This window comes from Schistocerca americana, chromosome 1 (assembly GCF_021461395.2).
Source record: "Schistocerca americana isolate TAMUIC-IGC-003095 chromosome 1, iqSchAmer2.1, whole genome shotgun sequence".
NCBI lineage: Eukaryota > Metazoa > Arthropoda > Insecta > Orthoptera > Acrididae > Schistocerca > Schistocerca americana.
In genome coordinates, this window is record NC_060119.1 from 862,285,331 (window position 1) to 862,297,510 (window position 12,180).

The 12,180-nt window shown below is 39.3% G+C and overlaps 1 protein-coding gene across 2 annotated transcripts in view; it reads left to right on the forward strand.

Annotated features, from left to right (window-relative positions):
* LOC124613787 (F-box only protein 21-like) overlaps positions 1-12,180 on the forward strand; it is a 107,602-nt gene that overhangs the window by 75,517 nt on the left and 19,905 nt on the right. Inside the window, exon 9 of one of the 2 annotated variants that reach the window (XM_047142512.1) lies at positions 3,936-3,992. The exons of the other annotated variant lie outside the window; for it this stretch is intronic. Coding sequence (XP_046998468.1) covers positions 3,936-3,992 — 57 coding nt within the window. The remainder of the gene's footprint in view (positions 1-3,935; positions 3,993-12,180) is intronic. 2 annotated transcript variants of the gene reach the window in all.

Below are 12,180 nucleotides of genomic sequence, written 5' to 3' on the forward strand. Positions count from 1 at the left end.
TCACATCTCATTTGATCTTACTTAATTCCTCTTCCAACTCATTTAACCTATCTTATGATCCTATTGAAATTTATTGTTTCTAAGTAAAAATTAGGAAAAGCTTTAGGGTTTTTAAGGGTAACATTGTTGTCTATTATCAAAGATTTGTGTAGCAAGGTGGAGGTGTAGTAGTAACTGGCCAAGCTTCATGGACACAGCTGTCGCCCATACTCAGTCAACTATTCTCAATATTCTTCCTCCTGCATTCAATTACTGGATCTTGCACATCTGCTGTGGCCTGACTCACTTTGTAAGGCATGTGAACATTGTTGCCCGTTCTTTGTATGGAAGTTAAAACTTGCGTAGCCTGTACAAAAACAGTTTTTTTCCCCTTCTTTGATTGAATTCACTATGGGGTACTATTGCAACTGTATTCCTAATCCATAGAAATCCTATGGGAGGTGGCTAGACAGGGATCTTTCTCCCTCAGTAAATATATAAGTGTTTGTTATCTAAAGAGTGAGTGTGACACCACTTAGAGGTATGATACCTCAGCTCTGCAATCGGATTTTTTGTGGACATCTCCTTGTTTTACTTCTGTCCTTCCTTTATGAAGCGAGTGATGTAATAGATGCTGAATAGCTTCTCAGATAATTTTATATGAAGAGAATGGTGCCCTCACTGAAATATTTAAAGTGATATCATTTTCATTGTTGCTTTTAATAGTGTTTCCTCCAGTGTGAAAAGTCCTGTTAAGTTTCCTTTGTAAGTGGGTGATATTTATTCTTCTGCTCTTTCTCTAACCTTGTGACCACAACTTACAAACTTCAGCTGACACTCAAGAGGTTGGCGCAAAACTTCAGTTTTAAATTTTATGCAAACACCCCTTCTGGTCATGTTTCTTAACCCTTTATTTTGATGCAAGGTTTCTACAAAAATATGTACCCATTTTCATAGTATACTTTGCACACTTGGCTTCATGTTATGGACTAAATAATTAATTATGAAATATTATCTATTGTAATAAATAAAATGATCATTCAACAATTACCATGCAAAAGACAATAACAGTACCAGGTGGACTGTGGTGAACCATGTATTCTGGTGGTCATGAACTGCTGTGCGCTGCTGACGTTTTCATAGTGATGCCTGCAGTTGACAGCACTTGCACATGATGGAAGGGCTGAACATCTGCCCCAAGTTTCCACTGGGGAAAAATATTTCTGTTGCAGCTAACACACAGTAAAAGTTGACGTGCACAGTTATAGTCAGAGATTCTGAATGCGTAACATACCTGACTGGCATGTAAGGGACATAAATTAGCTTTTAAGAATTTGAAGAGGCGTTAAATTTTGTGAGACTCACTTGGTTGTCACATGTAAGAGTATTTACAGTAACAGTGATGAGACTGCTGAAAAATATTTAAGTGTCTCATTGCTAAAAAAATAGCGAAGTATTGGTGGTGGTAACACCCAGTCCTCAAGTAAGGAAAATCTCCAACCCAGCCGGGATTCGACCCTGTGCCCCTCACATGAAATTCAGCCGTGCTGATCACTTGTCTGTGGAAATTTATAAATGTGCCACAAATCTAGATATTGTGTGATTCTACCAGACAGGCAAATATAGACCCACAATGGAGTCCTTTGCAAGATTTGTTAGGTGCTGAGAACACTGGCTCAAAAGAGTGCTCAGCATCTCCTTGTCCTTCGGTGCTCTCAACATCCGATACTGTTTCTGCCCCTTATATATCCTACCAGGCCTACTGACAACAATAGCTCACTGTGGTAGCTGTTCAATCTGTTGCAGAGAATTGAGAGTCTAACCACTTGCATATCTGCTGATGGATTGGATGTGTTTGCGGGTGCAGCTGCCACCTGAGTGCTTAACGTTTTTTGTCAGGTGCTTCATTTACCTGTAAAATGTCTCCTATTTCTGTATGTGAACTTCGCTTTTGTCTCCAAATTTTTTGCTCTACCCCCTAACTTGCATTTCAAAGAAGAGTCAACAGTTCGAAGAGTAAACACCTTTCATGAGCCAAATCAGCAATATGTGTTGAGCAGACACAGATGTTTGCAACTGAAAAAGAATCTGCACATTTATAAGCATTTATCAATTTTGATTTCTTCTCATTGATCTTAGGAGTAACATGATATTTAATTTCTAACTTTTTTCAATATCTTTAGTGGTTAACACAAGAGTTCCCTGTCCAATGTACTGATAATGGTAGCTTAACTCTACACTTAATCATCAGTTATGGATGATGCTGTGATATACAGAGAAGTCTCAATGCTGGAAAACTGCAGCAGAATACAGGAAGACTTGTGGAGGATCGATGCTTGGTGCAGGGATTGCCAGTTGACCCTCAACATATATAAATGTAATATATTTTGCTGCACAAATAGGCAGATATACTCATTATTGTATGATTACATGATTTCCAACAGACAGTGGATGCAGGTCCATCCATTAAGCAACTTTGTAGTCACTCAAAAATGCAATGACAGCACAATAAATTATGGCTGGCAGTTGAGCAGTGGCAGCATTTGCTGTGACATCAGTGTTACATCTTGTAACTGCGCACACCCCATGTCCTATTGACTGCGTATTAAGTAAGAAATTCTGTTGGATGGTGGTTTAATATGGTGGTAAATTTTAATAAATGTAAGGATGGTGATAGTTCAGCGAAGTTTTGAGTGTCACGTAACATTGGCATTGTGGCTGACAGAAAGGTTAGCTTGTAAAACAAAATTTTGCCCCTACTCCAGCTTGCCTGAGTTTTAAACTTTTTCAGGCTGCTGTATAAACTTATAATTAATTATTAATTGTAGAAAATTGGTGCATTTGCCATGAATTTATTTGCTCATCGCAAATGCTATGGAGATTCTGAATAAACTCAAATAACTTACAATAAAAGAGAAGTGCTGTGTATTATGGAGAAGCTTACTCAAAATTGATTGTTTCAATAAGGATTGAATGCCATACTGACTCGCCCCATATAAGTCTCAAAATCACTATGGCAGTAAAATCTGAGAAACTTTTTTTATGCATCATTTGCTATTTTTCTGTTGTATGTGTGAATTCGTTTGAATTTACATTCTACAATCCTGTTAATTGCATTTTCACTTTGGCTCACAATAAGTAGAACTGTCATCCCTTATGGTAGTTCCTGTAAGAAAATAATTTTCAACGTCCTCATGCTGTTTGAAGACTGTTCTTACTATCAGTTGATTCTTTCTCCTCTTTAAACAGCTCTGGATTCCCCACTGTCCCAGATACACACTTCCTAATTCACAGTGTCAATGGCTGCAAGATTATCCTACAAACAATATTGTGAACATAGTTTGCATTTGGATATTTCTGCTGCATTTCATGATGTGCAGTTGACTGGAGGATACTAAATGTTTCCGTGACAACCTTCACCAGATAACCTGATAACCTACATACCCATGTACTGAACTGTACTGCTGTGGCCACCATTGTTTCTCAACAAATGTCTCAAGCTCTGGTCTCTCATTGTCACAACACCGCACCAAACAAATGACACATTACTTTCAAAGAATGTAAATTGCAGCAACAATTCTGATAGGCTGGTTTGTCAACAGCACTCACAACTTGGTTGATGTAGAGTTGAATAGAAGCGAGTATGATGCATCTATTTGGCTTGTAAGTATTAATGGTGTAGAAAAACTTTTTTTAAAAATAGTTGTAAATACCTTTTAGTACTATATTTGTATGTTATTGCCGTGGAACATTGGAATATTCATTAATGAAGCTGCATGCGTGCATGCATGCATGCAAGCACATTGGGAAGCAGCCAGAACAATTCACAACTGAAACAATGAGGCTTTATAGACTAGTGCATGTACTTCTAGTATTGCTTCGAACATGAACTGTATTTTCTTCTAATGAGAATTTTAGAAAGAAACATTTAAAATAAAGTATGAAAATTGTTGCAGACCACTGATGATGCTTTGACAAAATGCAAAGCAAACTGCATCTGGGGCAAGAATAAGGCAAGTAATAACAATTGCATATAGACTGTCTTTTTTTTCCTTTACCAACATGATTACATTCAAAAACGATTATATTTGAGAAATTACATCATAGACGGGACGCCACATAGTCCTCAAAAGCTGCTGATTGTTGTATCACTGTATTCGGGGTAGTATTTTAATCAGTGATTTAGTGGTCTGATTTAATTTTTTAGTTTCACAGGATTTGATTCACCATTATTTTGCTTCCTCATTTTTAATAAGATGCAATTTGTGTTCTTTATATTAATATTTGAAGTATTTTTAGTTCACTGTACATAGAACTGAATTCATTATTTTTCTTTAATTTGCATCATATGTTTATTGATTCATCTTGTTGTTGAAGTCCATTAATACAAATATTGTGTAATTATTATTATTAATATTATTATTATTAGCATCATGGCATATGAAAAGTTATGTTAGCAATGTGTTTCCATGTGTTTGTATCTTTGTATACTATGTCATATAAATTAAAAATTTGGTATCTTATTTTTAATATATTAGGCTGGTGTATAAGTTCTTAGCATTTCTGTTTTGCCTGTTGGTGTTCCAGTTGATATGGGTTTATTGATAGATTCTCATTTTTATTTGTAGTACAGTGTTGATATTTGAGTTCACATACTGTCCTTTTGTCATTTGGAGATAGTAAGTGAAGCTGTGGACATTAGAAAAGTTCCAAGTGGAGAAATTAGAATGTTTCCCACTTACTCTTCTCTTTGAGTCCGATAGAGAGGTGACAGCTTTGGAGGCAGTCAGAAACATTTGTGTCATGATGGTACCCGTGGTCTAGGGGTAGCGTCTTTGATTCATAATCAAAACGTCTTCGGTCCCGGATTTGATCCCTGCCACTGCCTAAATTTTGATAAATAATCAGCATTAGTGGCCGAAGACTTCCGGCATAAGAAGTCAGCCTCATTCTGCCAACGACCTTGTCAAAGAGGGCAGAGGAGCGGATAGAGGTTCAGGGCACTCTCTTGTCCTAGGGGTGGGAAATTACACCTAAAGGCGGAAGAATCAGCAATGATCAACGACATGAGGATGCAGAAGGCAATGGAAACCACTGCATTAAAGACACGTAACGTGTATCCACAGGACATGTGCCTGTATTTGAAGAAGTGTCATGATGATCTCTCCATTGGCAAAAGATTCCGGAATAGGCCCCCATTCGGATCTCCGGGAGGGGACTGCCAGGGGGGAGGTTCTCTTCTTCTTCTTCAGTAGCTCTACAGCCCTTGGTGAGCCTTGGCTTCTTCAACAATCTTCCTCCACACTTCTCGGTTATTTGCTGCTCTTTTCCACCCCCGGACTCCCATATTGCTGATATCCATTATTACCTCATCGATCCATCTTCTTCTAGGTCTCCCTTTTCGCCTAACTGAATGGATCATACCTTTCATCATTTTCTTTGGCATTCTATCCTCTGCCATTCTCTCCAAGTGTCCTAGCCATCGTATTCGCTGTGATTTAACAAATTTTACTATGTCCCTACCTTGTATTAACTCCTGTAATTCAGCATTGTAGCGTATTCTCCAGCCTTCTTCCTCCCTTATTGGCCCATAGATTTTGCGTAGTATTTTCCGCTCAACGCTTCTTAGAGCATTTTTATCGTGTTCTGTCAATGTCCATACCTCTGAGCCGTATGTGATAACTGGGCGGACTAGGGAATTATATATTAGCAATTTAGTTTTTCTTGTAACAAGGCTACTTTTGAAAAGCTGCATATTTGCAAAGTAAGCTCTGTTTCCTGCTTGTATTCTTTCCCTTATAGCCTTTCCAATACTGTTATCATTTGTTATTAGGGCTCCCAAATAGTTAAAAGAGGACACTCCATTGAAGCATTTCCCATTGATGTTTAGGTTTTTAGGGGTTCTTCTGGCCTCAGATTGTGACATTACCATATATTTTGTTTTGTTTACATTTACTATGAGGCCAATTTTTAAGGCTTCTGTTTCCATTGCCCGGTATGTTTCTAGGAGTGTATTGGTATTTCTTCCTACTATAGCAATGTCATCAGCGTATGCACATATCTGGCTAGTTTTCATAAATATGGTGCCTCTTTTGTTGATTTTATTTACTGCACTATGCAGGGCAATGTTGAATAGGACAGTGGAGAGGCTATCCCCTTGCTTCACACCTTTATTAAAGTCAAAGCTCTCACTTGTTCTGCTAAGGACCTTTACTTTTGCTCTTGTCTCTGTCATTGTCATTCTGATTAGTCTTATTAATTTAGCACATATACCAACTTCTTTCAGTACTCTGTATAGTTCTTGCCGAATTATGCTGTCAAAGGCTTGTTTGAAATCGATGAATAAGAAATGCAGATCTATATCATATTCATAGAACTTTTCCATCATTTGCCTTATCACAAATATTTGATCAGTTGTTCCTCTGCCCGGTCGAAAGCCACACTGATATTCCCCTAGTATGCCTTCTGCACAATTCCGTATCCTTTCGTTTAATATACTTGTGAAGATCTTATAAGCTGTACTTAGGAGTGTTACACCTCTATAGTTTTCACATGCTGTTCTGTCCCCTTTCTTATAAATGGGGACTATTATTCCAATTTTCCAATTATCTGGCATAGTTTCTGTTTCCCATATATCTGATATTAATGTGTGCAGTTCCTTTATTACAGCCTCACCACCAGTTTTTATTAATTCAGCAATTATGCTGTCTTCCCCAGGGGCTCGATTGTTTTTTGACTTGTGCACAGCCTGGGAGACCTCTTGTAGTGTTGGTTTTCTTGCCTCATTGGTTTCATTGTCTACTTCCAGCTCCACTCTTCCCTCCTGTGCAGCTGTCTCTTCATCTTCTAGGCTGGTGCTTAGTGTATCTTTGAAATATTCTGCCCATCTTCCCACTATCTGTTCTTCCTCCCTTATCATTTTCCCATCTTTACTGGAACAGGCCATTGTTTTTGGTTGGAATCTATTCTTCATTTTGCCTATGGCATGATAGAACTTTCTTATTTCACTCTGTTCCTTTAATTCTTCTAGTTCTTGAAATTTCTTCTTATTCCACTCTCTTTTCTTTCTCTTGCACAGTCTGTTAGCTCTTCTCCTTAATTCTCTATATTGTTCCACATTATTTCTGGTTTCTCTCTGTAGCATTTTTGTTCTTGCCCTGTTCTTTTCCTCTATTGCTGACCTGCAATCTTCATCAAACCACTCCTGGGTTCTTCTGTTCCTTCTTATGCCTATTATTTCCTCTGCAGCATCCTTAATGGCTTTTTCAAACCTGTTCCACCTTCCATCTACTCCTTCTGTGGTCTCTTCATTGCTCAACTTTCTGCTTAGTGTTGCTTGGTATTTTTTTACTTCATCGGGGATGTTCAGTTTGTCTGTATTCCATTTCATCATCTTTCCCATTCTGTTGCCATTTGTTAGTGACAGTTTCTCTCTCAAGACTGATTTTATCAGAAAGTGGTCTGAATCACAGTTTGGTCCTCTGCAGCTCCGTACATCCGTAACTGACGTGGAGTGGCGTGCAATCACTAAAATATGATCAATCTGATTGACTACTCCATTGGCTGCAGACTTCCAAGTTCCCAGATGGATCCTTTTATGTGGAAAGCAGGTACTTTTAATAATCATATTATTCCTTGCTGCGAATTGGCATAGTAAGTCTCCATTCTCATTGTTTTCTTCATGTAGTGAATATTTTCCAGAAACTCCATACAGATGTTCATTCCTCCCTATTTTTGCATTAAAATCTCCTATTACTAGCATCAGGTCATACTTAGGTACTGCACCGTATACTTTTTCCAAGTCTTCGTAGAAATGTTCTTTAATTATATCCTCTTTTCCCTCTGTTGGTGCATGTGCATTAACTATTGATATATTCCTAAATTTACCTTTTAGTCTGAGTCTGCACATCCTTTCATTTATGGGTTCAAATTCTAGAAGGCTTTTCCTAACTTCCCTAGTTATTATAAACCCTGTTCCAAGTTGGCCTGTTCTTTCTTCTGGTCCACTATATACCAACGAGTACTCAGGTTTATCTATCTGCCCATTCCCCTGCCATCTTATTTCCTGTAGCCCTACAATATCATATTTGAATTTTAAAATTTCATTAGCTATTTCTTTCATCTTTCCAGGCTGAAGCATTGTCCTCACATTCCATGATGCTACTGTTAGATCCTTTATCCGTTTCCTTTGCCGGGGTCGTGATACATGCTTTCCATCCAGTTTCCGAGGCTTCTGTTGAATTTCCGTAATATTCTTTTTTTTTACAGTATGGGGTTATTAGCCCCATGCCCAACCCCCAAACTGGAGGACCAGGATTTGTATGAGGTTTACTCCTCTAGGGAAGCTGGCTTCACTACGCCTCTAGAGCCCTCCCTGCCCTATGTTGTGGGACACACTTTGTCTGGCTCCTCTGTCGGGACCAGTCCGGCTTGGGAGACCCTGCCAGTAGCTATGCTACCGCCGGCATAGCTCTCGACTTCACCGAAGCACGCAAACCCTCCCGCCCGGCACTGAAGGTGCCTACTATAAGGCGGTGTCCCCTGAGAGGGCAGGGGGGAGGTTACCATGAGAAAAAGACTGATTAATCAACGAAAGGATAACGTTCTACGAGTCGGGGCGTGGAATGTCAGAAGCTTGAACGTGGTAGGGAAACTATAAAATCTGAAAAGGGAAATGCAAAGGCTCAATCTAGATATAGTAGGGGTCAGTGAAGTGAAGTGGAAGGAAGACAAGGATTTCTGGTCAGATGAGTATCGGGTAATATCAACAGTAGCAGAAAATGGTATAACAGGTGTAGGATTCGTTATGAATAAGAAGGTAGGGCAGAGGGTGTGTTACTGTGAACAGTTCAGTGACCGGGTTGTTCTAATCAGAATCGACAGCAGACCAACACCGACAACGATAGTTCAGGTATACATGCCGACGTCGCAAGCTGAAGATGAACAGATAGAGAAAGTGTATGAGGATATTGAAAGGGTAATGCAGTATGTAAAGGAAGATGAAAATCTAATAGTCATGGGCGACTGGAATGCAGTTGTAGGGGAAGGAGTAGAAGAAAAGGTTACAGGAGAATATGGGCTTGGGACAAGGAATGAAAGAGGAGAAAGACTAATTGAGTTCTGTAACAAGTTTCAGCTAGTAATAGCGAATACCCTGTTAAAGAATCACAAGAAGAGGAGGTATACGTGGAAAAGGCCGGCAGATACGGGAAGATTTCAATTAGATTACATTATGGTCAGACAGATTCCGAAATCAGATACTGGATTGTAAGGCGTACCCAGGAGCAGATATAGACTCAGATCACAATATAGTAGTGATGAAGAGTAGGTTGAAGTTCAAGACATTAGTCAGGAAGAACCAATACGCAAAGAAGTGGGATACGGAAGTACTAAGGAATGACGAGATACGTTTGAAGTTCTCTAACGCTATAGATACAGCAATAAGGAATAGCGCAGTGGGCAGTACAGTTGAAGAGGAATGGACATCTCTAAAAAGGGCCATCACAGAAGTTGGGAAGGAAAACATAGGTACAAAGAAGGTAGCTGCGAAGAAACCATGGGTAACAGAAGAAATACTTCAGTTGATTGATGAAAGGAGGAAGAACAAACATGTTCGGGGAAAATCAGGAATACAGAAATGCAAGTCGCTGAGGAATGAAATAAATAGGAAGTGCAGGGAAGCTAAGATGAAATGGCTGCAGGAAAAATGTGAAGACATCGAAAAAGATATGATTGTCGGAAAGACAGACTCAGCATGCAGGAAAGTCAAAACAACCTTTGGTGACATTAAAAGCAATGGTGGTAACATTAAGAGTGCAACGGGAATTCCAGTGTTAAATGCAGACTAGAGAGCAGGTAGGTGGAAAGAATACATTGAAAGCCTCTATGAGGGTGAAGATTTGTCTGATGTGATAGAAGAAGAAAGAGGAGTCGATTTAGAAGAAATAGGGGATCCAGTATTAGAATCGGAATTTAAAAGAGCTTTGGAGGACTTATGGTCAAATAAGGCAGAAGAGATAGATAACATTCCATCAGAATTTCTAAAAGCATTGGGGGAAGTGGCAACAAAACGACTATTCACGTTGGTGTGTAGAATATGAGTCTGGGTATATACCATCTGACTTTCGGAAAAGCATCATCCACACAATTCCGAAGATGGTAAAAGCTGACAAGTGCGAGAATTATCGCACAATCACCTTAACAGCTCATGCATCGAAGCTGCTTACAAGAATAATATACAGAAGAATGGAAAAGAAAATTGAGAATGCGCTAGGTGACGATCAGTTTGGTTTTAGGAAAAGTAAAGGGACGAGAGAGGCAATTCTGACGTTACGGCTAGTAATGGAAGCAAGGCTAAAGAAAAATCGAGACACTTTCATAGGATTTGTCGACCTGGAAAAAGCGTTCGACAATATAAAACGGTGCAAGCTGTTCGAGATTCTGAAAAAAGTAGGGGTAAGCTATAGGGAAGAGACGGGTCATATACAATATGTACAACAACCAAGAGGGAATAATAAGAGTGGACGATCAAGAACGAAGTGCTCGTATTAAGAAGGATGTAAGACAAGGCTGTAGCCTTTCGCTCCTACTCTTCAATCTGTACATCGAAGAAGCAATGATGGAAATAAAAGAAAGGTTCAGGAGTGGAATTAAAATACAAGGTGAAAGGAGATCAATGATATGATTCGCTGATGACATTGCTATCCTGAGTGAAAGTGAAGAATTAAATGATCTGCTGAACGGAACGAACAGTCTAATGAGTACACAGTATGGTTTGAGTGTAAATCGGAGAAAGACGAAGGTAATGAGAAGTAGTAGAAATGAGAACAGTGAGAAACTTATCAGGATTGATGGTCACGAAGTCAATGAAGTTAAGAAATTCTGCTACCTAGGCAGTAAAATAACCAATGACGGACGGAGCAAGGAGGACATCAAAAGCAGATTCGCTATGGCAAAAAAGGCATTTCTGGCCAAGAGAAGTCTACTAATATCAAATACCGGGCTTAATTTGAGGAATAAATTTCTGAGGATGTACGTCTGGAGTACAGCATTGTGTGGTAGTGAAACATGGGCTGTGGGAAAACCGGAACAGAAGAGAATCGAAGCATTTGAGATGTGTTGCTATAGACGAATGTTGAAAATTAGGTGGACTGATAAGGTAAGGAATGAGGAGGTTCTACGCAGAATCGGGGAGGAAAGGAATATGTGGAAAACACTGATAAGGAGAAGGGACAGGATGATAGGACAGCTGCTAAGACATGAGGGAATGACTTCCATGGTAGTAGAGGGAGCTGTAGAGGGCAAAAACTGTAGAGGAAGGTAGAGATTGGAATACGTCAAGCAAATAATTGAGGACGTAGGTTGCAAGTGCTACTCTGAGATGAAGAGGTTAGCACAGGAAGGGAATTCGTGGCGGGCCGCATCAAACCAGTCAGTGGACTGATGGGGAAAAAAAAAAGATAATGCCATTGAGCATGACTTCCTCATTTTGAGCGAGGGGGATCGTTTTCACATAAGTGACATTCCACATTCAGGAAGACGTACAGGATTTGTTGAAGATTGTTTAAACATGTTAGTCCATAATAATACACATCAGTGTACTTGAAAAGTGGCAAATGTGATGACCTGTGATCATTCCACCACTGTGCAACATTTGCATGTGCTGGGGAAGGTTCAAAAATTATGGTTATGGGTACCACATGCTCTAAGCCAAAATTACAAAAATCAGTAGGTGACCATATGTGCACCTTGCTTCCTCATCAACAATTGGCTTGTGAACACCAGCAACCATTCCTCTCCTGTATTGTTACTATTGACAAGAAACGTGAGGGATTTGAAAAATATGCCTCCCTGGCATGTGAATATCTTTTGTGTTGCTATGGGCAACTATGGACGATGTGTTTTATTTTATTCCGTGTATTGAGCTTTGTGTGTGTAATTCGTGTAGCTTCCTTAATGTATTAATAAATTGTTCCAATCAGAAACTGCCCGTACATTACTCTACTAACAGGATTATAAATCAGCATAATATTCTAAAAAATTACGAGATCACCGGCTCAGGAAAATTAGCAGCAGCGCGCGGTAATTTGGAACGATGTAATCGCTAAAATCATGGTGCCAGTAAATACCAATTTATTGCCTACAATTGAAAAGCTGATGGGAAGAGGAAACTACAGTACCTGGCAATTCACTATGTGAACA